At 38.6% G+C, this 25,839-nt stretch overlaps 1 protein-coding gene across 6 annotated transcripts in view; it reads right to left on the minus strand.

Annotated features, from left to right (window-relative positions):
* Positions 1–473: 473 nt before the first annotated feature.
* The window catches only part of Rab28 (RAB28, member RAS oncogene family), a 101,796-nt gene continuing 76,430 nt past the window's right edge, over positions 474–25,839 (minus strand). For 2 of the 6 annotated variants that reach the window (XM_050150198.1, XM_050150196.1), the window contains 4 exons: positions 23,011–23,114; positions 20,115–20,192; positions 15,211–15,305; positions 13,183–14,059 (listed from right to left, as the gene is read on the minus strand). In XM_050150198.1, the coding sequence (XP_050006155.1) occupies positions 15,216–15,305; positions 20,115–20,192; positions 23,011–23,114 (272 nt within the window). In that variant the 3' untranslated portion in view covers positions 13,183–14,059; positions 15,211–15,215. Of the gene's footprint in view, positions 782–13,182; positions 14,060–15,210; positions 15,306–20,114; positions 20,193–23,010; positions 23,115–25,839 lie in introns of those variants that run through there. The other 4 variants (XM_050150197.1, XM_050150195.1, XM_050150192.1 and 1 more) reach the window with 3 other exon arrangements.

The raw sequence follows: 25,839 nt of genomic DNA on the forward strand, positions 1-25,839 counted from the left end.
TACAGATATTGGAGCTCCGAGGTTTTGGACCTTGGGACTTTATGGCTTCAGTTGTTCATGTCTTCAGCCCTGCATTGAATTTCACAACTCGTGTGCTTACCTTACTCTTCAGTGTTAAGGTAAAATAAAGTGGGACTCTTCTACCTTCATTATTACATGAGTCTAGTTCCCATAAGTCCCTGTCTCTTTATCCCTCCATCCATACCTTGATATTTAAAAAACCTTGGCTAACAGATACAGTGAGAGTGCCTAGAGTGAGAATGAAAAACTGAAGAAATAGAGACTATCTCGAGTGAGAAGAGAGGCAATGTCTTTTTTTAACATTAATATTTTTTTATTTTTTTCCATTCAAAAATTTACACTTCTTCCCCTCCTCCTATCCTCCCCTCTGCCAATCACCCTCCTCCCTCCAAGGCCCTCCCCCCTACATCCAGGCCTAGGAAGCTGTGCATCCAAATAGACTAGGGTCCCAAAAAGCTAGTACATGCAGTAGAAACAAGTCCCAGTGCCTTTATCAATGACTTCCCAGTCCGCCCCCATTGTCAGCCACATTCAAAGAGTCCAGTTTGATCACATGCTCGTTCAGTCCAGGTCCAGCTGGATTTGGTGAGCTCCCTTTAGAACAGGCACACTGCCTCAGTGGGTGGACCAACCCTTCTCGGTCCTGATTTCCTTGCTCGTCTTCTCCCTCCTTCTGCTCTTCAACTGGACCTTGGGAGCTCAGTCCATTGCTCTGATGAGGGTCTCTGTCTCTATCTCCATCCATTGCCGGACAAAGATTCTATGGTGATATTCAAGATAATCATCAGTGTGATAGTGGGGTAAGGACAGTTCAAGCACCCTCTCCTCTGCTGCACAAGGACCTAGAAGGTATCCCAGGTGTCCACGGGGAGAGGCAATGTCATAATTAGGATTTTTATTGATGTGACGAAACACCATGACCAAAATGTGAGATGAGAAGGAAATGATTTATTTGGTTTATACTTCTAGATCATAGTCTATCATTGGAGGAAGTCAGATTAGGAGCTCAAGCAGGGCTGGAATCTGGAGGCAGGAGCTGATGCCGAAGTCATGGAGGGGTGCTGCTAACTGGTTTGTTCCCCCATGGCTTGCTCAGCCTACTGTCTTATAGAAACAAGGACCGCCAGTCCAGGGATGGCACCACCCACCATGGGCTGGGACCTCTGCCACTGATCACTATTTGAGAAAATACCTTACAACTGATTCTCATGGAGGTATTTCCTCAACTGAGGCTCCCTCCTCCTCTGATGACTCTAGCTTGTGTCAAGTTGACACATAAAACTAGCCAGTTCAAGTAAGAAGAGCAACCTTTTGGGAACCAACGTGAAAGGAGTAGGTGAGAGAGACAGGTATAAGGAGATAAAGGCCGAAGGAACAAATACTGTAGATGAAGAGATGCAGACACCAAGGACATGTCCACCATAATATGGAGACACTAAGTCCCGACGCACAGTCTAAGAAAGGCATCAAGGCTCTTGTATGACTCCTGCAATAGCTGCTTTAGGGGGCTGGAGGAAATTGAAAATCAGAACTCTTTGTCATCTAACATGGAAGTGAAGCATGAGATTCAGTAGAGATAAGTTAGGAGCACTCCACATGAAGGGCTCTGGAGAATAAAATACATATAATCTGATTTAAAAACACAAGGGAGATCACATTGTCTCCTCTATTTAGGATCCCATGGGATGGAAATGAGTGATAGACAGGAGCCACAGCAGAGGGAAGGATAAGCTGCAGCTATCTGAGACTGATTGTCAATGTTGAGGGTGGACACCGAACTATTTAACACACAGCTAGGAAAACCAGCTCAGTAGGAAAATAACAGGATGGTGTGCAGTTATGACATATTTACCAAAGGAAACAGTCACACACACAAAAAAGAAGGCATGGCAAAGTCACACTAAATGGGAAGTTTGGAAGGTGACGATTATTTTTAAAGGGAGCTTCAAGTGTTCAAGTGAGTTTTAGAACAGAAGTATTAGAAAACACACCCTCTTGTCAAGGTAGAAGGATTATTGTGTTGTTTCCAACACACACACACACACACACACACACACATTTGGATTTTTGAAAAAGTGTTTCTCTATGTAGCCCTGGCCATCCTGGAACTTGTGCAGTAGACCAGGCTGGCCTCAAATATTTTTATTTGCTACCGTTTTACTGAATTTGTCTTTAGAAGATTCTAAAAACTAAACATAAAACAGGATGGACTTGACAGTCACCATGTTTTCACAGGCAATGATTCTTCTATGTTAACTTTGCCAAGAATCTTAGATTCTGTGAGCCTTTCCCCCCTCCCAGAAGTCTTTCTTCCATTCATCAAATTAACATGTGATGGGACTTTCCCTCCAACCTCAGAATTCGATCAGCTGCTGACCCGAGGGCCTTCTGCCCGTGGAAATAAGACATCTCTATAGTATGTATAACACAACACCAAGGACTAGGGTAAGACAGGACAATGGGGTGACATCTGGGATGCTGGTGAGGACAGGACAGAAAATCCTGGAAGATTCTTACAAAGCAGCATCCTGGTGTCTTCACACATACCTAGCACCCTCTCACTCCCCCTGCCCCTCCTGTTCTCTAAGTCTTTTAAAGCTGGAGGCTTTAAAAATCTCTGACCCCACCCCCACTCCAGAGGCTGCCCAGAGCTGAGGTCAGGTGGTACCACAGGAGTTGGGAAGGGTGGGAGTGGGCTGAACTCAATTGAAAGGTCATCTGGACAAGCAGTGGGAGCTGTGGGTAGGGATTCCAGGACAGGTGGTGGCTGCCATTCGTTTTCTTAGGTTGTATATGCTATAAGAAGCTTATCAAGGAATGTTTACAAATGCAGGGACCTTGCTGTTTTAACAGATTAACCATAACATATTGGTTCAGTAACCTGACAGCCCATTTACATGAATGGTTAGTTTACACTTGACTCTTTTCCTGGACAGTAGGCAGATAAAGAGGCCATTGGGTTGATGGGGAGGAGGCTGGCCATGTCCAGAACTTCCATTAAGCAGTTAAGAATGGGATTTGGGTACACTGTCCACCCAGAAATCCACACAGAGATCACAACTCACTCTGTCCTAAGGAGAAGTAGAAAATCTTCTACCCAGTCCTGCCTGAGTTCATTTCCAAAAATCTCCCAACACTGAAGAATTTCACCACTGAGAGAAAATATCATGTCCACCCCATGACAGGCCAATTACATTTTTATATTTGAACTTGAAAAATCTGTGCCTCAGTAAGATTAACTATGTGTGCTGTGTCTTCATCCGGGTCAGCTGCTCTCTTAACTCCATGACCTTGGCTATGTTGAAACATGAAGTGTTTCAGACAGGCTTGTGTGGTGAGTGCTAAGCTTCTACATGCTAGCAAAGGATGGGGCTCAAGTAGAGGAGCCTGTCCTGGTTCCTTCCTACATCTTCTCTTTTATGTTTACCATGAGGCGAACAGCATGGTCAGCAAGTAGGTATTAGGTACCCTGAGAATGATATACAACTTGTCAAAACAAACAGTAAACACTTACTCCATACCAGGAACTGTAGCTACAGCATGCCTTCTCATCTCATTCTCAAAATCACGAAGATCAATAGTGATGTCCACACCTTACCTATTAGGACACTGACGCCTAGACCAAGAGTGCTGTAGTTGCTAAGTGGAAGAGCCAGGCGCTAGCCCCAGTCTGTCAAGCTCTCAAGCTATTTCCAGAAGACCATGTTGTTTCATTTTCTTGTGACTTATGAAGCTCTGTGTGTTCACACATTCACCCAAGTGCTTAACGAAGCGAATAAAAGGCATTTGTCATGGTAATCCCTAATGGAGATAACAGAAATATTAGCAGAGGCCCAAGTGAAAACAGTTCAAGTGAGGCCTAATTTTTTACAAGGCCAAAGAATGATTTACTTTATCACAGTAAAAAATTTTATTTGACAAACACATACTTTATCATCTCTGGTCTGCTGAAAATGTAAGTTTACATTTTTCCCAGCCATAAAATTAAAATAATTTTGACTCCCAAAACTTAAAAGAAATCTCATTCTAGTTTCCTTTCCCTGGAAATGTAGATGCTAAATATGGAATCTGAATAAGCATATCAGAGAGGGCAAATGCTTGTGTCAGAGGAGGCAAGTTCAAATCCTACTCTTGCCTTCTGCTGGCAGAGTGACCTTGAACAAGACATTTCTCTCTTCTAAATCACAGTTTTCTGGTCTATAAAATTTAAGAATCTCAAATCTCACACGGCCTAGGACTACATCAGTAAACTGCATGGCAGAAAGGGTGAACCGTGGAGGTTGGCCATTTTAAAAACTATGTACCTAACTGGGCACCTGGTGTGTTATAGCTACTTGATACATTTTCAGTTCCCCCATTCTGCCTTCCACCGCCTCAGCTGTCTGAGGGTTGGTCTAGAAAGGTGATGCCAAAATTAAAGTGGGTCCTACCAACTGGTTGTGAAAGAAGTGAGGAAACATTTGGGCAACATTTTATACCATCATACCTGACTCCATCCCAGCACAGATAATCCATTACTGTGTCACCGGCCAATTTAAAAGAGAAATTTAGGAAAATAGGGGCATAGAAAGAGAACAGAAGGTAGGACCAGTATAAGAGAAAAATGACTGACTTCAGTACCATGGTCTCTGGGAAGTTAGAAAGACATAACCTTCCTTGCCCAAGTCAGAGTCAATTTGGAAAATATTCTAACAAATGAGGGGACTTCAGAGGAACCTGGACTGCTGGTAAAAGGTGCTAAAGACACGGCCTCATGGGGGATTAAGTTGCCATAACAAAGGAGACCTTAGATTGTTAGTAGTATCTGATCTCCAAAACTATACTCCCTGTCTCACTGAGATAAGCAGACCAGTGGTTCACCTACTGGGTTGGTATTAAGTTTTTTAGATCCTGACTCCCATCACCACATTGCATCCCTAAGAAACTTTTAAGAAATGGCATCATGGTCACTGTCCCATTTTACAGATCTGCAAATGGAAGCTCACCATTGGCAATACTACTGTGCACATGAGGAAACGGTAGATATAAATAAAGAACTGTACCAAATGATTCAAGGCAGAATCAAGAACCCTGCCGCTAGGCTGAGCCCAAGGATTGGTGGTATTTTCAGCTTCCATGGTAATTGGGATCAAACAGTCTTGTGACCCTCTGATAGCACCCAACAAACTCACCGCAGGTAAAGAAAGAGAAAGGCACTGGCAGAAAAGGACAGTTTTGTTTCTAACTAGGTCAAAATTTGTCCCTCCACTTAGTTCCCACAACAGAGATGTCACAGCTCACTCCCAAACTGTGTGTGTAGTTCTTAGTAGTCTACAATACAGATAAGTTTCATCCACTCAACAAACCTTAGGTATATCTTGTCCTTCGGGGGAACAATAGGACAAGAAGCTTCCTGGAAACAGTGTGCTTCCATGACACTACAAGAGGAGGAGATTTGGTATATGAGTGACAGGGAAAGGAAGGAGTTAGTAACCGCTGCCTAGGAGTCTTCAGAAAAACAAAGAAAAATAAGAACAAAGGTTTCTTACATGCAACAGTAGTTACTTCTGTTTCAACAGCTACATGTGTGTTATGCATTTATGCAATATGAATTAAACAACATCAAGTGAAATATTTCTAAGGGTATTACTTTATATATAAGAATAGCATCGCCTTGAAACATTTTGATGCAACAACCTGATTTTTTTAAAAAAAAATGTAAGGGTCAAAGCAAATGTCCTCACAGGTCTGGACTTTTGTTGTAGTTCAGTCTTCCTGCCTTTTCCTAAGACCACTGCAGAATGCTAGCCTCCATCAGCACTGTGCAGAATAGACAATTCTACATACCCCATAACTCTACAGAGCAACTTGCTGCTTCTGAGTGTGCTGGAAGTTATTAGGTCTAGTGTATTAAATACAAAGTCATGGGGAGACAGCTAGTCTCATTTGGATTGGCAAGACAAGTTAGAATATTACTTCTAGAGGGCAGTTTGTCAAAGCTATGAAATTATACATTTTCTAACTAGCCTTATGACCAGCCATTCTACTTCTAGGGGCTTACCTTAAAGGTAAATATATAAAGTTCACCTAACATAGCTTGTAATAATATGAAGGCAAGAAAAACTGCCCACTGATAAAATGAGTAAATGAATATTACCAAATAACACCATTGAGAATGATACCCATGAATACAAGAAAAATATTTATAGAATTACCCAGCAAAAAAAAAGGGCAAATCTCATTGTTTATTTGGTACCATGTAACTTGTATGTGAGTACAGCTCCTGGAGATGTGTATTTATGCACAAGATGTCTAGAAGATGGCTCTTCAACCAAATGTCATCAATAAGAAGAAGAAGAGGAGGCCTTAATTTCTTCCCTGTGCACCGTTTGGACAATCAGAACAAATGATGGAACTGATTTTATTTGGAGAATCATATTCTTAATTAGTACTAAACAGTAAGAAAATCCAACCCAATGGAGACTGTAGATATTTGTTCTATATCTTCAGTAGCATCCTTATTTATGCTCATATAATTAGTTGCTCTAGGAGTCTGTTCATTCAAAGCTACTGTGCATGGGGACAGTTGAGATTGGGCTGCTACACTTCAATGATCTGGGTTAGCATCACCATAACTCACAAGCTCCAAGTGATGAATGGCTTACCAAAATATGCTAAGCCACAGTTTCCTTATCTGTGAAAGATACTAATGGTCGTTGTTTTGGCTATCTACTGTTATGCAATAAATTACTGTAAGGAATCACAATTTTAAACAATGATTAATTATCCCTTATAGTTCTGTGGGTCAGGAGTTTGGGGTGCTCTGCTGGGTACTTATTAGTGCTGCGGTTTGAATATGAAGGGCCCCTATAGGCTCATATATTTGAATGCTTGGTCATTAGGGAGTGGTGCTACTTGGGGGATTAAAAGGTGTGGCCTTGTTGGTTAGGTATGACCTCATTGGTGAAAATCTGTCACTAAGGGTAGGCTTTGGGGTTTAAAAGCTCAAGCTAGGCCCAGTGTCCTCTCTTCCTGCAGCCTTCTGATCAGGATATAGAACTCTCAGCTACCATATCTGCTTGTGCATGTTCCCCATCATGAGGATAGTGAACTAAATCTCTGAAACTGTAAGCTTCAAATGAAATCCTTCCTTTTATAAGATGCCATGGTCATGGAGTCTCTTCATAGAAATAGGATACCAAGGACACTGGAGCTCTTCCCTGGGGCTGAACTCAGATAGAAAGCCAACGCTGCAATTATCTTAAGGCGTACCTGGTGCTGGAGAATGTATCTAAGCTGATTGCACTAAAGGACTGTCAGGTTTGACTGTTGGTGGACTGTCTTCTTTATGTATCTGCTTGCTACGAGAGTCCTGACAGCACGGTGCCTGGCTTGCCCCAGAAGGATCAATTCAAGAGCATGGTGTCTGGCTTCACCCAGAAGGGATCAATTCAAGAGCATGGTGTCTGGCTTCCCCCAGAAGGAGCAGTTTAAGAACATGGTGTCTGGCTTCCCCCAGAAGGAGCAGTTCAAGAACATGGTGTCTGGCTTCCCCCAGAAGGAGCAATTCAAGAGGCTGAGGTGAATGAAAGTGGCAATATCTTCAGGGGTCAGCCTTGGAGATCAATTATCACCATTTCTTCTGTTTGTGATTATGGGTTATGCAATTTAATAAAAAAGATGACCCCAAGATGGGAATACCAGGAGATGAGAATCCTAGAGGTCACCTGGAAGACAGACTATGCCATACCATTAAGTTAGGAATATGTTTACAAATAGTATAGGATACCTGCATTGTGCTAAATGAGCCACTGCAGCTACTAACTCAGCAAATGGGTCCCTACATCTGCTCTGGTCCAGTCCCTCAGTTTCTTCCAATGAGGAAACCAAGCTGGAGGGGTTAGCTTGTTTGACTAGGAAGGCAGAACTAGGCTTTCTGACAAGTGGTTTCCCATCTGTCCTCTGCAGAGTTTCTCTCTGTCCAAAGGAAAACCCAATAAAGACAAGAGTGCAGGACCCACCTGTTAGAACAAAGTGTTCACCAGTTGAAGTTTGGATGCTTCAACATGAAGGTTGGGAAAGCTGTCAAAGGGTTCTGAATGTCACACTAGGGAATTCAGTTGCTTTTGATGAAAAGGGACATACGGAACCTTAGAGGGGCTCTGAAATAGTGACTTAAACTCATGTGCAAACTCATTCCCATAGTGGTGTGTACTGGCCAATGGTGGAAGCCTCTGAAGAGGCTGTTGGAATAACTTGGGTGTCAGGGGCTGAAGGCTTCACTGGTGAAAAAGGCAAGGCTTGAGAGACATGGTACAAGCAAGTACCATCACATAAAACCTGTGGGTGCCACTAAGGATTAAAGGGGTATCCCAGAGGTAAAACGGAGAGTGGGTAAATGTGCCAGTGTATGAACAGTGGCATGTTCCTTCCACACAGTGTACAAATGGTTCTACTTCCATGTGCAGTGTGGGAGTAGGGCAAACATCCTGGAATCAAGGAGGCAGTCTCCCTTTTCCCATTCCTAACTCTCCAGCCCAGAAAGCTGGTACATTGTCAGGCTAGAAAGAACACAAGTGTGAGGACCTAAACTCAGTCCACAAAACTTGTCATAACACAGGCAAGTCCATTTCCCATTGGAAAGAGTGTGAGGGCTGTCATTCTCAAATGGAGATCACTTTTCACCCCCTCATTTCCCCCCCAATTCAGGTGAACTCTCCTGCTGGACATGGTCAATGTGCCACATTTCCTGTGGGAGGAAGCTCAGAAAACCCAGGATGACATAAGGTCACTCTAGCCCACAGGATTCCTCTAGCCCAGGAGCTCCTTGAGGCAAATGCCTGTGTGCCCTATGTCCCCAGCCCCAGCCTGAACATTGTGATATTGCCTTCTGACAAAGTTTGGCAAGTAGCAATGTCATCAGCTTTATAGCCAAAGTCTGAGGTTTACAGGCACAGGGATGCAACCTAATCTGCAGGGGTTTGGTCCAGGCTACCTACCATGTGCCACCATTCACAGCACCAGTGCTGCAGATACTTCCCTGGCCCTCCAGGACAGAAAAAAATGTCTTGTTCCAAGAAAACAGTAAAATGGTTCCCCAAGAAACAAAAGTAAAGAGGCCTGAGAAAGGAATGCTGATTTTCTTCTTTGTAGGAAGGTCCCATGTGTGCCAGGAAAAGCATTATTCACAAATAGCTTTTAGCTGGCCAAAAGAACTTTTTAAACTGGATTAGAAGGCCTTTATTAATTACTCATCACTACCACTCCTCCTTGTCTTACACTCTTAGTATTTCTCATTCATTTGTGTCACAAAAGAGTACAATAACACATAAGGTAAAAAAAAAAAAAAAAAAAAAAAAAAAAAAAAAAAAAAAAAAAAAAAAAAAAAACATCCATCTTGGGGAAGCAAACATTTGAAGGTTCTTTCCTAGGCCAAACTGAATCTTCTCTACTTCATCCTACTCTTCCTGCTTCAGGAAGTATTAACACTGTTCTCCTAGAGTCCATTCTAATCTATCTAAATACCACTCTTTTGGCTGTCTCATTCTGACCTTCTCCTTCCATATTATCTAAGCATAGTCTTCTTTCAACTATTTCATTTGTTGTCAAATCCCCTTAATTTACTTGGAATATGGTGTTATCTTCTTAAAAGAAAAGTCAGGCAGTGGTGGCACATGCCTTTAATCTTACCACTGGGGAAGCAGAAGCAGACAGATCTCTGTGTGTTCAAAGACAGACTGGTCTACAAGAGCTAGTTACAGACAGGTCCCAAAGCTACAGAGAAAACCTGAAGAAAGAAAGAAAGAAAGAAAGAAAGAAAGAAAGAAAGAAAGAAAGAAAGAAAGAAAGAAAGAAAGAAAGAAAGAAAGAAAGAAAGAAAGAAAGAAAGAAAGGAAAGAAAGGAAAGAAAGAAAGAAAGAAAGAAAGAAAGAAAGAAAGAAAGAAAGAAAGAAAGAAAGAAAGGGTGGAAAACTGTGGGCATAGTCCAATCTCTTGCAAATCACTTGAGAGTTTAATATAAATGCAGAACCACAAGCCCTGCTGACCTGCTGACTCCAGACTACCCAAATGCTCAGACTGTGAATGCAGCCTAAGCTTACAGATTCTTGATGACAATTGCGCTATGCTGTTGGTCCTGTTTGCGCCTATCTAAACCCTGTTTTTAAGCATACTTCTCATAAGGGACATTTTATCATAATAATGGATTTTACACCTTGATAAATTATGCATGCACCTAGATCTAAAAGGCAAAATAAAGATCTAGTACAGACCAGTTGCTTAGACAAGAAAATTGTTTTAAAACAAATAAACATTAGAACAAATGATAAAGGAAAATTGGTAAATGCTCTTCAACAGCTCAAAGCCCAGCTTGATCCCAGGATGTATTATTGCTGACCTCCCCCCATCCTGCTTCTGTACAGTGAACCCCACTCCTTTCCCTCTGTCATCTTATGAGTGCTGCAATTGTCCTCAGAGCTACACTCTTTTTCATCCTTCTCTACTGGGTAAGAGTCTTCTGAAACTTTCTTGGGTTTTTCTGTTTGTTTATTTGGTTGGTTTGGGGTTTTGTTGTTGTTGTTTTTCTTCTTCTATTTCAGGAAGAGGACAAACATCCTCTTGTTACATTAGTCCTGATAGGAATTATCAGCTTATCTCTGAGACAACCATCAATATAAATGAAGTCTATATGCTAATGGGATTAAACTAATGAAGGTTCTAGAACTAAGAGTAGCTGGAAAAGGGGGATTCCACCAAGAATGGAAGAACTGTGGCTGCTGATGGACAACTACCAACACAGACTTTCATTTCTTTTTCCTTAAATCTTGAAACTGTTTAGGACATCCAGCGTTACAGCCCATAGTAGCATAGATTATGGGAAAACCCTTTTCTATTTTAAACATCACAAACATTTAATCATTGTATTTTATTTTATCATGCTCTATTACTGTTCAGTGACCAACTCTAAAGGGCCCTGGCTTACCTCCTCCCAGAATAATAAAGCAGTCACAGGAGTTCTTCAGGCCACGCCAAAAACCACTCCAGAGCGGTTTGCCACACATAATAGAGCGGACATTTGAGGGGCAGCATCCAATGGCCAGTTCTGGCTAAAGACCTTTGTGTTTTTCAAAAGCTCAATAAGCAGCAGAAGTGACCACAATGTGTTTAAAACATTACAGCATGTTCCTTCAAGAGACAAAGTGTCTAAAACGAGATGGAAAAACTTATAATTTCATAAATTAAAAGCGGTAGACAGGAGACGTTAACAGTCAAAGTAAAATAAGCATGGATTCTACATTATTATTTCATAATAATCCTCAAGGTAAAGGGAAACTTGGTAATGAAGCTGCTTCCCCTGAGCTGTTCTGCATACAGCTCGTGTTTGCTTTACCTGTAATGAGGTTCTCAGTACGTGGTCACTGGTCACGCTTAACTGACATATAGAAGGCCAATTGAGCTGAAGATGGAAGGGGAAAGGGGGCTAATTTATCATCTCTGTGGTCAAGGAGATAGGTGTAGAGAAAGTGGATGGAGCCTCACAGGACAATCACCACTTCTCAAAAGGACCACTCACAGCCCAGCTTGCTCAGTTCCCGCAATGTAAAGCAAGCAAGATTAGTATCAGAATTCTGTTCTCAATCAAAAACATTTTGTATGGCTCTTGGTTCTGCCGCTTATCAAGGATACTCACTCTCAGCTCCAGTTTCTTTCATGTCAGGGGATGGTTCTTCTTTCATCAATTGGTATAAAAATAAAACAGCTCGTGTGACAAGGCCTGGAAGGCTCCATGCCTGAGCCAGCATACAAAGGCCGGTCTCTCCCCTCTCCCTGCTCATTCAGTCAGTTTAGACTTTCTAAAGAGACAGCTACAGAATTTTCCCTGTCCCACAGACCTTTCTGATTGCTGTCCTTGGATGATCACAGCGCTCATCTTGTACCATCACATACACATGGAAAATGATAAGCTTCTCAAGGTCTTCAAGTTTTCATACACATGTAAAAACCAACAAAAGGGCCAAAGAAGTATGGCCTATCCCTTAACTGAAGGTAAAGCCTTGGCAAATCTAGTTCAGCCATGGGCTTAAATCACAGCATTTAGAACAGCATCACCAACAAATATCTCTCCTAAGAGTTCCCCCAAATCCCTGAGGGTTCAGATCTCATTTATCCAACTTTATCTTCTCCTAAATACCCTTGCCTGCAAACATTAGGCACATGCTGATGGGAACAGCAAGCTAGACAAGGATAAAGAGTTTAAAAGGGTGCTGCAATATTTTAAAAAGTTTAAAATAGTAATAAAATTAAAGTAAAAGATTAACCCACAACCTAATCAGTACAGTCAGAGGCAAACATAGATGTTCCACAAGATCTAGGTCTCACATTCATCATCTTGGACAAATTTTCTTTCTTTAATTTAGTTTCCTTAGACATACAGGATATGAACTTTTCTAAAATCTCTAACCTCTCTAAACTTAGATGTCCAGAATTTCTGCACACACTTTTAGTGAAGCTCCAGAGATGGGAAATTTGCTTATACTGAAGGATATGAGGAAGAACTCAAAGCTGTCATTTACTGAGTACTCCCATGGCTTATAAAAATAATAGAATACTCACAGAGATACAAAAGTTGTGCCTTGTGTTGCAAGACAGGAAAGTGAAGGAACCATACTAGATGTTAAGTTTTCAGCTATAGAGTTGAGGCTAGCTTTATGTGTCTGTGAACTGGGAGGTGGCTCATTCTTACTTCAGAATCAAGGATGTGCTGAGCATTGGACATTAGCACAAAACACAGCACAATTATGGCCAACACAGAGCAGGCAGCAGATACTGTGGGAGAAGGGAGAGGGAATGAAAGAGGGCAGGGAAGAGAAAGAGAATAGGAGAGGAGGGGAGGATTCCTGGCAGTGGGTAGAGTATGAGCCAACAGATAGAAATGAATCCATAGTTTTATGTGCACAGAGGCAACAGTGACATAAATTAGGTAGAAAAATAGGCTGGAGCTGATGGAGACCCAGAAATGGCAGGTCTTGGGCTCTGAATTATAATCACACCAGCAAAATAAACTAGGAACTCTTCAATGACTGACTGCACACTAGACCCTCAGGATTGCTACCTATGTGTTCAAATCTACTTTGTTTGACTGTAACAAAAAGGAAGATGAATGAATGAAAATTCTCGAAAACATAATTTAAATAAATTTATTTATGAGAGGAAAACATCTGAACATCAGGTACAGTATGATCGATCCACAATGATCCAAGGATGCCATGACTCATCTGAAAGCATTCTCATGCAGTCTGTAGGAGATCCATGTGGAGAATCAGCTGAACCATTTATCAAAATTCATAAAGCATCTAAGCCAAATATGATAAAATATGCAATGACCATGATACAGTAATAAAATACAATATCAAATACTACTTGTGAGTTATAAACTACAATATAAACAAGTTAAACTCCTTTTAAAAATGAAAAAATATTTCTATTACAGCCTCATTTGAAGCACTTTCAATTAAATGAAGCTTTGTATATTTTCTCTTAATAGCCAGCAAAGGAACACCTTCTTGAGTAACTGTCACCATCAGTACTCTGAAGTAGACTTTCACATACATGAGTTCAGATATAGAATGATGATCATAGCTTGGAACATCTTCACATCTGATTATATTCTTTTGTATTTAGGAAAAAAGAAGTAAGGACATAAGCCACATGGTTCTTCTGGAGCGAAGAGGCAGTTTCAGTCCAGAGAATGGACTCTCTTCATTCAGATTTCAAAATGTGAGGTCCCGAAGCCGAATTCCTTCCAGTCCAGGGAACTGCCTGCTACTATGAGGCAACTTAAGGATGAAGGAGCAGAGCAAGAGGAAAGTATGAACTGACTACAGAATGGTCATTGATAAAACATGTTCCTTTACAGTCTGGGCCCAATCCTGGGGAAGAAAACCAAAACTATCAACACAGTGTGTATTCACTGAACTGCACACATGGAACTCCGAGGTGGGTTAACAGTTCTTGACATGGGTTCCTGGTTGTAGTTTACAATATCTGCCTTCACCACCCTCTGCCATGAAAGAAAAGAGATATTATCAGGACATCAGAAAAAGCTCCTGAACATCTTTTGTTTTCTGAGCTCTGGTGAACTTCTAATAACAAACATCATAGATGAAACAGAAGTTGGTACTGAAAACAATTGGTCAGAACTAATACATAGCCATGTTTAGGGTTTTCTTATTTATCTTCTTTTTTTTTTTAAGGAAGCAATTCAGTCATGAGTCATGCCTTTTTGTTAGCATTAACTGAGGTTATCACAAGTCTTATTAAAAACTCACAAATCAATATAAAGATTTAAATCCTGGTTTTAATTTTAGTTAAAGTTAAAATCATTCATTTTAGTAAATAGATAAGACATCAGCATTGCTAAGGTTCTCATTATTTTTTAGTTTTTCGTGGTCATTACCCTTAAATATAACTCTGTAAGTTTAAAAAAGAAGTATGTTTTAAAGGACCCACATAGAAAGCAGAGTGACCTGAGCAACCCCACTGTTAAAAACGTTTCCAGTTTTCAAAACATTCCTTTCAAAATACTTACTTCGGAAAAAAAAATACTTCAAAATAGTTCACTATGTTTTATGCATAATGACTCTAATAAAATATGACATAGTGAGGAATTTAGAAAATCACCTCATATCCATGCCTGTAAATCAATTTAAACCAAAAGATACCTTCACTCCTCCTTCCATCTCACACTCAGTCTAAATCAATGAATTTAGTAAATTGTCTAATACTCATCTCTCAGTAAAAATGCAAATTAAAACAAACCCTCTATTGCTTTCAGCTTTTTACTAAATCTATGCATACAAACAGAGAAGGGCAGTTCAAGCCTTTCTTTAAAGTAATTTAAAATAAGCTTTCAATTACCATCTATTCAGGGGAAAAGTAGTATAGGAATTAGCAATGAAATAACTGCTTCAATCTTCTGTACTGTGATAAACATTCATAAAGATCAACATGTTTGAAAGTAATTGAAATGGTATTTTAATTTGTTCTCAATTTCTTGCTTAATTTGTAAGTTTCTTGGCAAAGGACCAACTTTTCAAAATTCTAAATCATGACTTCTATCATTTTATTTATCACGTTCTTTCATAAGGAAGAACAGATAATATAACTAGTCCCCACCCCACCCCCAAATGGCAGTAATTCACCCATAAGTACCTGCACTATTGTACTGAACAGACTCTACTCTGAGAAGAGCTGGGGTGTTGATTATCTTCTTCCGGGTACTTGACTATTTCTGCCCTTACAATACGCTGGCAATTCCGTACAACATAAACAAAATGAAGGAGAAAGAAAAAGAGAGAAAGACAAATGAAAAGCATGTTTAATGACTGACAATAGAAGTGAACACCAAAGCAGAAAAAAAGAAAATTAACACATGAATTTAAACATGTCACAAAAGAATCAGCAGGATGTTTACACATAAAAGGAAAGAGAAGTAGGAAAGATCCAATAAGTATTATACTTTATAATTCTGTTCAACCACAGAAACAGATGCCCCTGAACTTCTCAGTGCTACAGAGGACTATAAAGAGTTATTGCACTTGTTTAAGCTAAAGTGAAATGGAAGTATTTATTCATTTCCTTTAACAAATATTACCAGTGCTCTACTGTTAGCCATTCTGTGCTAGGCGTACATAAGCAAACCACCTGAAAGATTTATTCACATGTTATTATAGACCTAGTGGGCAAAGAACACACAACCAGTTGTCACACCAGTTAAGTGCTTTGATAGTGAGTGTAATGCTCTAAGGACACAAAGAAGGACAGAAACTCTGTTGTTTCAAAAATCAGAGGTAGACATGTACCCTTTAGAAATTTCATATTTATACTTAATATTCTCCCATGATTTCCTCTGATGCTTACTTCTCACTCTTCCTGATCCCATATTTCCAAATTCATATAGAAATCACTTCAAATGCAACAACAACAAATGCAAATCACAACAAAAGTTGTGGGTCACATAAAAAAATGAAATACAACATTAAAGTGCATCAGCTGTTTCTTTCAAGAAACTAAACAAAACCAAGGTATTATACAATAGTTGTTCTGTCCTTGGTTATAGGTCTTTGTGGGATAGCCATGTATAGAGAAGTTCCTATAACCACACATCTTTAGATTTGAAACCAGGAATATTCTCTTCCTGGCTGCATGAACCTGATTTCAGAAAGTTCTCCCTTCCTAACCCCATATAGTCACTTATTAACATACACATGAAAACACATTTAACTGGAGTGGCTGTTAAGTGAAGATATTTCTTAATAAAGATTTGATAAACACTGCAAGTAAGTGAGCAGGCCATTGAAGTATTCAAATGTGTGAAGTTAGTTAAGTTCTGCATAGGTTCTCTAGTGAGCAGTATTAACTTCTGGACAGTGTCTTCATTTACCAGGCACTTGGTGTGATGCTACCAACAGAAGCAGGGCCAACTGACAGATGAGGTGCAAGCAGGACACATCAATTAAAGGTATGCCATAACCTGACTCCTTCAACCTGTTTCAGGCCAAACTATAGATTACAATGAAGAAAAGGGATTTTTACCTCCAGCAAATAAGTCACTGATCAAACAAAACATTGGTTTATGCCCTATTTATAAATCCAGTCAGGTTACTGACCTGTCTGTAAGACATAGGGGTCAAAGTACTAACTACCATAAATGACTAGCTTTCATCAGTCATTTTGTCAAATTAATTAATAACCCACAAGGTAACTTTTCTTTGGGATTTTGACTGTTGAACATGAAGCTGCACCAAAAAAGTGTCTACAAATTCAAAGCTTCACTTATTGTGAGTAGAAAAATGTCATTTCCACATCACAAAACTACATAATAGGTGGAATGACAATATATGACTTATTTAACAAATTTTAATGTTTTTAAGAGAAACTTCTACAAAACACCAGCCTTTATTTCTTGAGCCATAACGTACAGTCAATGTCTCTTTGTTTTGGTCAATGGAAGGAAATAATGAAGTGACCATAGGATGAAAGGAGCCACATCAGTGAACATCAGCTTCATTCTCATCTCAAAGAACATTTGCAAGATATGCTAAAGATAGAAGTGTGGCCAATCAAAAGCTTGAGCAAGAAAGCTACCTGAAGTGAGAGTCAAAGGTAAAAATACATGGACTCTTTGGAGAGTGTTAAAATTAAATCTGGTTAACTTTACACAGCTGCATCTTTAACCCAGATAATACTTACCATTACAGGAGATAAGATAAAGACAATGAAAGCTAAAACCCTTGTTACTATTACATATTAAAAATGAATCACTAGGAATTGTAGACATTTACATAAGCAGCAGGGGATCTCTGCTTTTGTACTATTGAAGTCTAGCATAGAAACATCTGTGAACTTTAAAAACAATTATTTTATCACACTGGGGATCAAACCCAGTGCCTCACACATGCTCAGCCCCATAAATTTTTTATTAATATATTTAAAGTACATGATGACCACATGACACATGGATGCAGCGTGTTTAAAAACAGTAATTTTCACACTAAACACTAATGTAATAATAAATCTCCTGTCCTTTCATACAACAGACCACTGTATGTTGTAACACTCACAGCTTTGCACTAAAGTTTCATGTCCTCTGTCTTCACAATCTCCTATTCTATAAAGCATAAGACTTAAGTGTATTGTGTCTAAGATCTCAAAAAAATGTTTTCAATTGAAATTGGATCTCACTATGTAGCCCTAGCAGGTCTGGAACTTGCTATATAGAACAGGTTGTTCTTGAACACATAAAAATCAGACAGCCTCCGCCTCTGGAGTGTTGGGATTATAGGTGTACATCACCACACTCAGAAGTCTTAACCTGTTCGAAAACATGAATTTAAGGAGTTGATAGAAAAAGAATGGAATGTGTGGATATCTACAAGGAAAAGAATGAAAGTATATACCTATCCTGCACAAAACATACTACATAAAGTCAATTCAAACTGGACCAAAGAACTTACTATGGAATTTTGAAGCTCTTAAGGGAAACATAGAAGGAAGACTCTTCAAGATACAGACAGAGGCAAAGACTTTCTGCAAAGAACTAAGGAAATAACATCAAGAATATGAAACAGTTTCTGCGAGGTAAATGAATTGAGTGAAGTGACAGCCTGCAAAATGAGAGAAAATCTTTGCCAGCTATACCTCTAATAAGGGATTCTTTATCTACAATATATTAAAATCAAACAAACAAACAAACAGAAACACTGATCAAACAAAAAAATCCGATCTGTAAATGGGCAAGTAAAAATAACATGAAAAAATGATCAACATCCTAGTCATCAGAGTAATGCAAATCAAAACTATGGCATGATGTTATCTTACCAGGGTCAAAATGGCTACCATTTAAGAAAACAAAAGACAATAAATATGGTAAGCATGTGGAAAGGGGGAGTGAACCGTGCACTGCTTGTTGGAATATAAGTTTTTCCAAATAATCTAAAAAATCAGTATGGAAAGTCTTTAAAGAACTAAAAATAGACCTATCATATGATCAGCTATACTACCTTCCCTAAGGCAACATACTATAAAGATCCCTACACATCCATGTTTACTGCAGCACTATTCATGAAATAGGGGAGTAGGAATGGAATTGGAATGTAGCACTATTCATGGAATATACAATTAGGCAATCAGAGATACATACAGAAGTACAAATGACCGATAAATACATGAAAAAGCTTTCAATGTCCTTAACCATCAGGAAAAAGCAAACCAAAACTACACTGAAATTCCATCTCATCCCAGTCAGAATGGCTACTGATTAAAAAACTAATTCTGGCAAGGATGGGAGTGGATACCTTTATAAACTGCTGGTAGGAATGTAAACTAGGGAAAGCCACTACAAAAATCAAAGAACTGAAACTAAACTTACTATACAATCCAGCTATATCACTCTTTGGAATACATGCAAAGGAATCTAAGTCAACATACTATACAGAAACTTATACACCCATTTTCATAGAAGTATTCATAACATACATTACTATGGATCAGTCTAGGTATCAAGCAACAGGTGAACAGATAAAGAGGTGGGATGCATGTACACTTTGTATTAAGTTCAGCCAAAAAGAAGAATGAAAGTATGCCATTTCCAGGCAAGCTGATAGAACTGGAGATGGGCATATTAAGAGGAATAAGAGATAAGAATCACAAAGAAATACTATTTCTCTCATACACCTTTCTGTAGAAAATATCTGGCATGAAATATATAATATACACATATGTTATATATTTATACATATATAACAAATACGTAGGATACATAAGTAAAAGGGGGCTATTGGGAGAGAAAAGGGAGCTAGTTCTAACTGCTTTAACACATTCACATAGGTGTAACCATGAGAGTACATCACAGAATTAATTTATGAAATAACCAAGTAAATATTGAAAGATGTGAAAAGATAACAATTGTTTTTAGCTGCATGGAACGGTAGATGGAGGAATTTATGAAAAAGTTTGTTGCTTTTAACCAGATTACTCTTACTCAAAGTCTTTGTTTTATGAAATGTATGATTTACAGAGAAGCTACAATGGCATTTTTAAGTTCTTGGATGCTGATATTAACTTATGATATTGTCTAGTAACTTTAGTAACTAATAATGTTATTAAAATAACAAAATAATATAAAGAAATAATATTATTACATATATTTTAAAGATAAAAAGATAACCCCAAAGAAAAAGTTCAAGCAGGGTCTAAAATCCCTGCACATGGGAGAGGAAGGCAGGAGTAAGCCAAGAGAGGCTACATACAGAGTGGGGTCTTCTCTCAAGCAAGAAGAAATACAAGACAGGATTCTCTGAACCTTAATCCATTAAGAAAGAACTAATAAAATTTTTATTCCCTTTTCTCCACCAAATGGGACAAAAATTACATGAATATCATCATTTTATAAAAATTTTTTTTTCATGTTTTACAATAAACAGTCATTATACATATAATCTGTTTCCAAGGTTTTAGTGATTTATACATAAAATAAATGGGAAAGAATTGATGCATAAAAATTAGTGTCGCAAGAAATTTGTTACTTTTTAAAATATAAATTTTAAGATAATCACCTGTGACTGTTCTATTTCTGCTTTGTTTAATTTGATTCCCAGGATTTCTGCAGCAACTTTCTGAAAACACAGGAAGACCTACATAACAAAATAGGTTTAAATGATTTAAAGCAGGCATGCTTCAGTTACCTTCAAATACACTGAACTTTCTACAGAAGAATAAACAAGTACTTCAAAAATGGCCCATATGTCATATATGGTAACACATAAAATGAAATAATTTTTAAAGGACTAAACCACAATTTGAAGACCCAAGTAATCCACTGAATTATTCTAAACCTGCATCTACTAAAAACATTCTTAAAGAATTTTTAATGATTTATTCTTATTTTATGTGTTTGAGTATTCTGTCTGCATGTGTGTGTATACATACATACATACATACATACATACATACATACATACATAGTATATGTGTACCTGGTACCTCTAGAAGTCAGAAGCAGTTGTCAGATTCCCTAGAAATGAAGTTCATAGGTAGTTAAAAGGCACCATGTGGATGCTGGGAACCAAACCTAGGTCCTCTGCAAGAGCAGCAAGTGTTCTTAACAGCTGAGCCATCTCTCCAGCCCCATGTTTAAGGATTTAACATATTAATTACAATGACAAATGTAAAAAACATGCCAACACATCTAAAAGCATTATAAAATTCTACAATTCCTGAAGAAAATGAAAGTAAATTCATGTATACTTTATTGTACCGGTGTTTGACTGTCAGTTCTATGCTGTTCTCTTGAGCTGGCTCTAGTCTGTTTTAACAGGTCTTTCTCTCCAAACCATTAACACTTTTGGTTCTCTTATCAATGTCAAAACTCTCCATTATTCCTTAAGTAAAACAACTTGGTACTATTTACTGTATTTTATCAGTTTGGGGTAAAGGAGTGATAAAGTCCATTACAGCTATACATTATGAACATTTCTATAAACAGTCTTTCAGAAGTGGATGGCTTTTTCCAGGTCCTCTACAATCTCGGGAGATTGCGGCATGACCATTTCTGCTATGTAACTTACCTTTGCTCTGTAACTGTCCTACCAGGTTCCTACCCAATTCATCTCAGGATCACTTACTGAATATAAGTCCCAACTTTACTAACTTAATTATTTCTAGGGAAGTGGAGAGATGGATCAGAAGTTAAGAGGACCTAGGGTTATTTCCCAGCACCTACAGGGCAGCTTATAAGTACGGGCTAATTCCAGTTTTAGTGGATCCTATATCCTCTTCTAGTTTCCATGGAGTCCTGCACACATGTGGGACACATAAAAAGACTCAAACAGGCAAACATACACACATTAATTAAAAATAAATTAATAAATAAATACTTAAACAATTTTTTTTTAATCAACAGCCATACACAAGGCCCTGGATTTGAGTCCCAGCACCAAAAGAAAGAAAAAGAAAAAACTAATTCAAACAAAACCTGGATAGCAGTCAAGTGTGTTGACTCAGGTCTTTATCCCAGCACTTGGGAGGCAAAGGCAAGTGCTCTCTGAGTTTAAGGCCTGTCTGATCTACAGAGCAAATTTGAGGACAGCTACATAAAGAAACCGTGTCTCAGGGGAAAAAAAAAAACTGAACAGTGATAAATATTTGCAAGACATGTAACAATCTGTTCTTATCTATAATATGAAATATGGGAATAGTATTTTTAAGCCAATGAAAAATATATGCTGTTAAGTAGAAAGTGGATAGCTAATAAAATTTTATAAATTTCAACCTAAACACTCATTGAAGAAATTCAAAATTAGTGAGGTTTATATTGTTGTTATTGTTGTATTCTTATTTGTACTGATCTACAACGTTAGCAAAGGTTTAAGAACAATTAAATCCTTAGTATTACAAGGGTTTACATAGCAATCTTATAATATTAGGAAACTCTGTAGAATAGAATTGCTCTGTAGAATAGGTTAATTTAGTCTTTCTGGTAAGCATCTAATAACATGCTTCAATCCCCTGTCAAAGAGTATAAAGAAAATAAAGCACCAGGCAGTGGTGGTGCATGCCTTTAATTCCAGCACTCAAGAGGCAGAGGCAGGTGGATCTCTGTGAGTTTGAGGTCAGCCTGGTCTACAGAGAGAATTCCAGGACAGCCACCAAAGCTACACAGAGAAACCCTGTCTCAAAAAAACTTTAAAAAAGGAAGGAAGGAAGGAAGGAAGGAAGGAAGGAAGGAAGGAAGGAAGGAAGGAAGGAAGGAAGGAAGGAAGGGGAAAAAAGCATCAAAATGTATTATCAAAATTTCATAATAAAACTCATGATTGAAACTTAGAAAAGAAAACCCTACATGTCCAACAATAGGGCATGATTAGATATATTTTGAACATTTAATAATGACTAAATTTACTTTATAATACTAAATGACATGGGAAGTTTTTTACAGATAAAAATACTAAATAAAAGAAACAACTATAAAACTATTTCTAGATAAGGATCTGAATGTTTAGTGAACATTTGATATGGTTAAAATAGTGGGCCTGGAATATCACTACTTGGGCTCACAAACCGTATCTCTACCACATAATATCTATGTAGACTGAGACCTGTGACATGAGCTTTAAATGATACACCTACACAATAGAGATAATCAGGATAATGCAACACCCATCATACAGGAAGCAGCAGTAATGACAGTGAGACCTTCAGAGGAAAAACACTAAAGAATCCTCTTGGACTCTGAATGCATATCTCTGGAGGCTGGGTTATGGGTGACTTGGGTACTTTATAATTCTTACTAAATGAACTATAAAATTAATCTATCCAAAATAAGCATTCTCATCTAATTTATTTATGTCTTCCTTCCGAACACATCCAGTATTTCTTATTAGGAATCAGAAGTGTACTCCCAGGAACAACTGAAGACAAAGCATCACTTACAACACACTCTACCGTTTTACTTACAGAGTCTCCTGTCTTGGCTGAAACGAAGTGGCTACTAAAACCATTTTCCTGGCAAAATCGTAAGTGTTTATCGGGTTTTACTGTTCGCATATGCTCCAAGTCAACTAGAAAAAAAAAGTTAAAGATAGAACAAAAATCAATATTAGAATTAATAAAAGTATTTTTAACATGTTTAAATTTGACTTACTTCCCAATATTTTTCCCACTGTGTAATCCTAGGCAATGTTTTAACTTCTTTGTGCCTCAGTTTCCACACTGATGAACTGTGAATAATAAATATACCAATTTCATATGGTATTCTTTCAGAATCAGCCAATGAGGAGTGAACAAAGGTTGGGAATATGCTTAAAATTATGTGGTGTTACTATTACTATAGCATCACCTATATAAATTCACACACTTGACAAAGTTCAAAACACACCTGCTCAATGTAGTGCATTAAAGCACAGTTATGAGGTGAAGTTAGGATGTACAAATGTAAGGGCTAACAAGGACATGTGCTCAACTATGTCCATAGCAGCTTTGTTTGTCATAGCCAGAACCTGGAAAAAACCTAAATGCCGCTCGACCAAAGAATGGATAAGAAAAATGTGGTACATTTACACAATGGAGTACTACACAGCAGAAAAAAATAATGGCATCTTGAATATAGCATGAAAATGGGTGGAGCTAGAAAACATTATTTTGAGTGAGGTAACCCAAACACAGAAAGACAATTATCATATGTACTCACTCTTAGGTGGTTTTTAAACATAAAGCAAAGAAAACCAGCCTACAAACCACAATTCCAGAGAAATTAGACAACAATGAGGACACTAAAAGAGACTTACATAGATTTAATCTACATGAGAAGTAGAAAGTAGAAAAAGACAAGATCTCCAGAGTAAATTGGAAGCATGGGAACCTTGGGGGAGGGTTGAAGGGGGAAGGGAGAGGCACAGAGGGGAGCAGAGAAAAATGTAGAGCTCAATAAAAATCAATAAAAGAGAGAGAGAAAACAAATGTAAGGGCTAGAAATAGTTTAATTACTTACAGGATAATTTAATAATTAGAACTCAGAAATATTTTATATTCCATAGTTATATTAATATATTCACAACCAGTTTACTTTCAAGATGCACCTGATTATAAATCACTAAGTATCCAATTTGAGAATAATGAGCAAGATATACTTCCTGGGCTTTAAAGCAATGTGTAACGATAATAACTAAAGAATAAGAACACATGAATTTGAGGAAAGGGCGTGCTGGGAGGAGGTGGAGTAGGAAAATTATGTAAATACAGTATTCATGTATAAAATAATGAATCTTGTCTTTCTCCCTTTTATTCAGTCCAAGACTCTAGCCCATGGGATGGTGTCATCGCAGTGGGCACTTCAATCAACCTAATCTAAATAATCCTTCATAGGCGTGTCTAGGAGCTTGTCTCCTATGTGTTTCTAGATTCCCCTCAAGTTGACAATCAAGATTAACCATCAATTGAGGTATTAAAACTAATTATGCAGTGTGGTAGGTTTTTCTTATTTAGACTAAAGGGGAGATAGTTTGAACAGGACAACTTTTGGTATTTACAAGATTCTCTTTCAATGTTGAAAGCAAGGGAAATGGCACTTTGCAGAGAAATAAAGAAAAATTGCTGTATATTCTCAACATAGTTAAAAATGAATTGGCTACTTTTGACTAGGATAAAAATACAATTCAGAAAAGATAGCACTAGTTCAAGAACTACCAACAGCAGTTTTCCCATTATGATCTGTTGTAAGATTTATTAATTGCGATGCTATTCTATGCCCACTTGGGGCCTGGCTGGCACTCCCTGCCTGGGTAGGCAGTGGGATCAAGTCTACTACAAAGTGGCAGTTTTGAAATACCAGTTTCTGGGCTGTGCCGCCAGTGCGATCTCTGGCTCCTGTGGGAGACAGAGCTTCTGAATGGGGTTTTGTGAGTAAAGTGCTATTTCTTGATGGCAATGTGGACTGCCGTGTGCCTAGAACTGCACATGGCTCAGGGGCAGCAAATGGCTCCATCATGCTGAACTGTGCTGAACTCAGGCAGGAACTATCATAATTATCATAATAACAGCAGAGTTAAGGTTTAGAATGGGCAGTAAACAGGCATTACCATATTACCCCAACATGGTGCAAGCTAAAGTTTTTAAGAAGCACTTAGCATTTTAAGAAGTGCTCCTGTATAGTAAAGAATTAGAGATTTACAATAGGCCAGGCTGTGCAGTGCTCTGCATGGCAGATTTGGCTGTAACTCAGATAAAAGGCTCAGTCTCAGAGTTAAAGTGCTGAATGTGGCTCCAAACTGGTGGCCCCAGAGCTAGCAGAAATGGTACGTCCACCATTTTGAAATCGGAGAGAGGTGGAGCCAACGTCCAGAGCAGCTGGAACCAAGCTGCTTAAAATTTTAAAAGTTCTTCAAGACAGTAGAGAATTAAAGACAATGCAATAGGGCAGATTCAGACATAAAAGACCTCTAAATGGGTCATAGTGTTAGATAGACATATGTAGGCTTGGGAGAGAGAAGAAAAGGAGTATTAAAAAGTCATAAAATATTGAAGCACCGGACTGAGCTCCCAATGTCCCAAGGAGGAGCAGAAGGAGGGAAAATATGAGAAAAGAAGTCAGGACCACGAGGGGTGCACCCACCCACGGAGACAGTGGGGCTGATCTATTGTGAGCTCACCAAGGCCAGCTGGTCTGCGACTGAAAAAGCATGGGATAAAACTGGACTCTCTGAATATGGCGGACAATGAGGGCTGCTGAGAAGCCAAGGACAATGGCACTGGGTTTTGATCCTACTTCATGTTCTGGCTTTGTGGGAG

The sequence above is a fragment of the Alexandromys fortis genome, unplaced genomic scaffold (assembly GCF_014885135.2).
Source record: "Alexandromys fortis isolate MF-2015 unplaced genomic scaffold, M_Fortis_MF-2015_v1.1 scaffold_0, whole genome shotgun sequence".
Classification (NCBI taxonomy): Eukaryota; Metazoa; Chordata; class Mammalia; order Rodentia; family Cricetidae; genus Alexandromys; species Alexandromys fortis.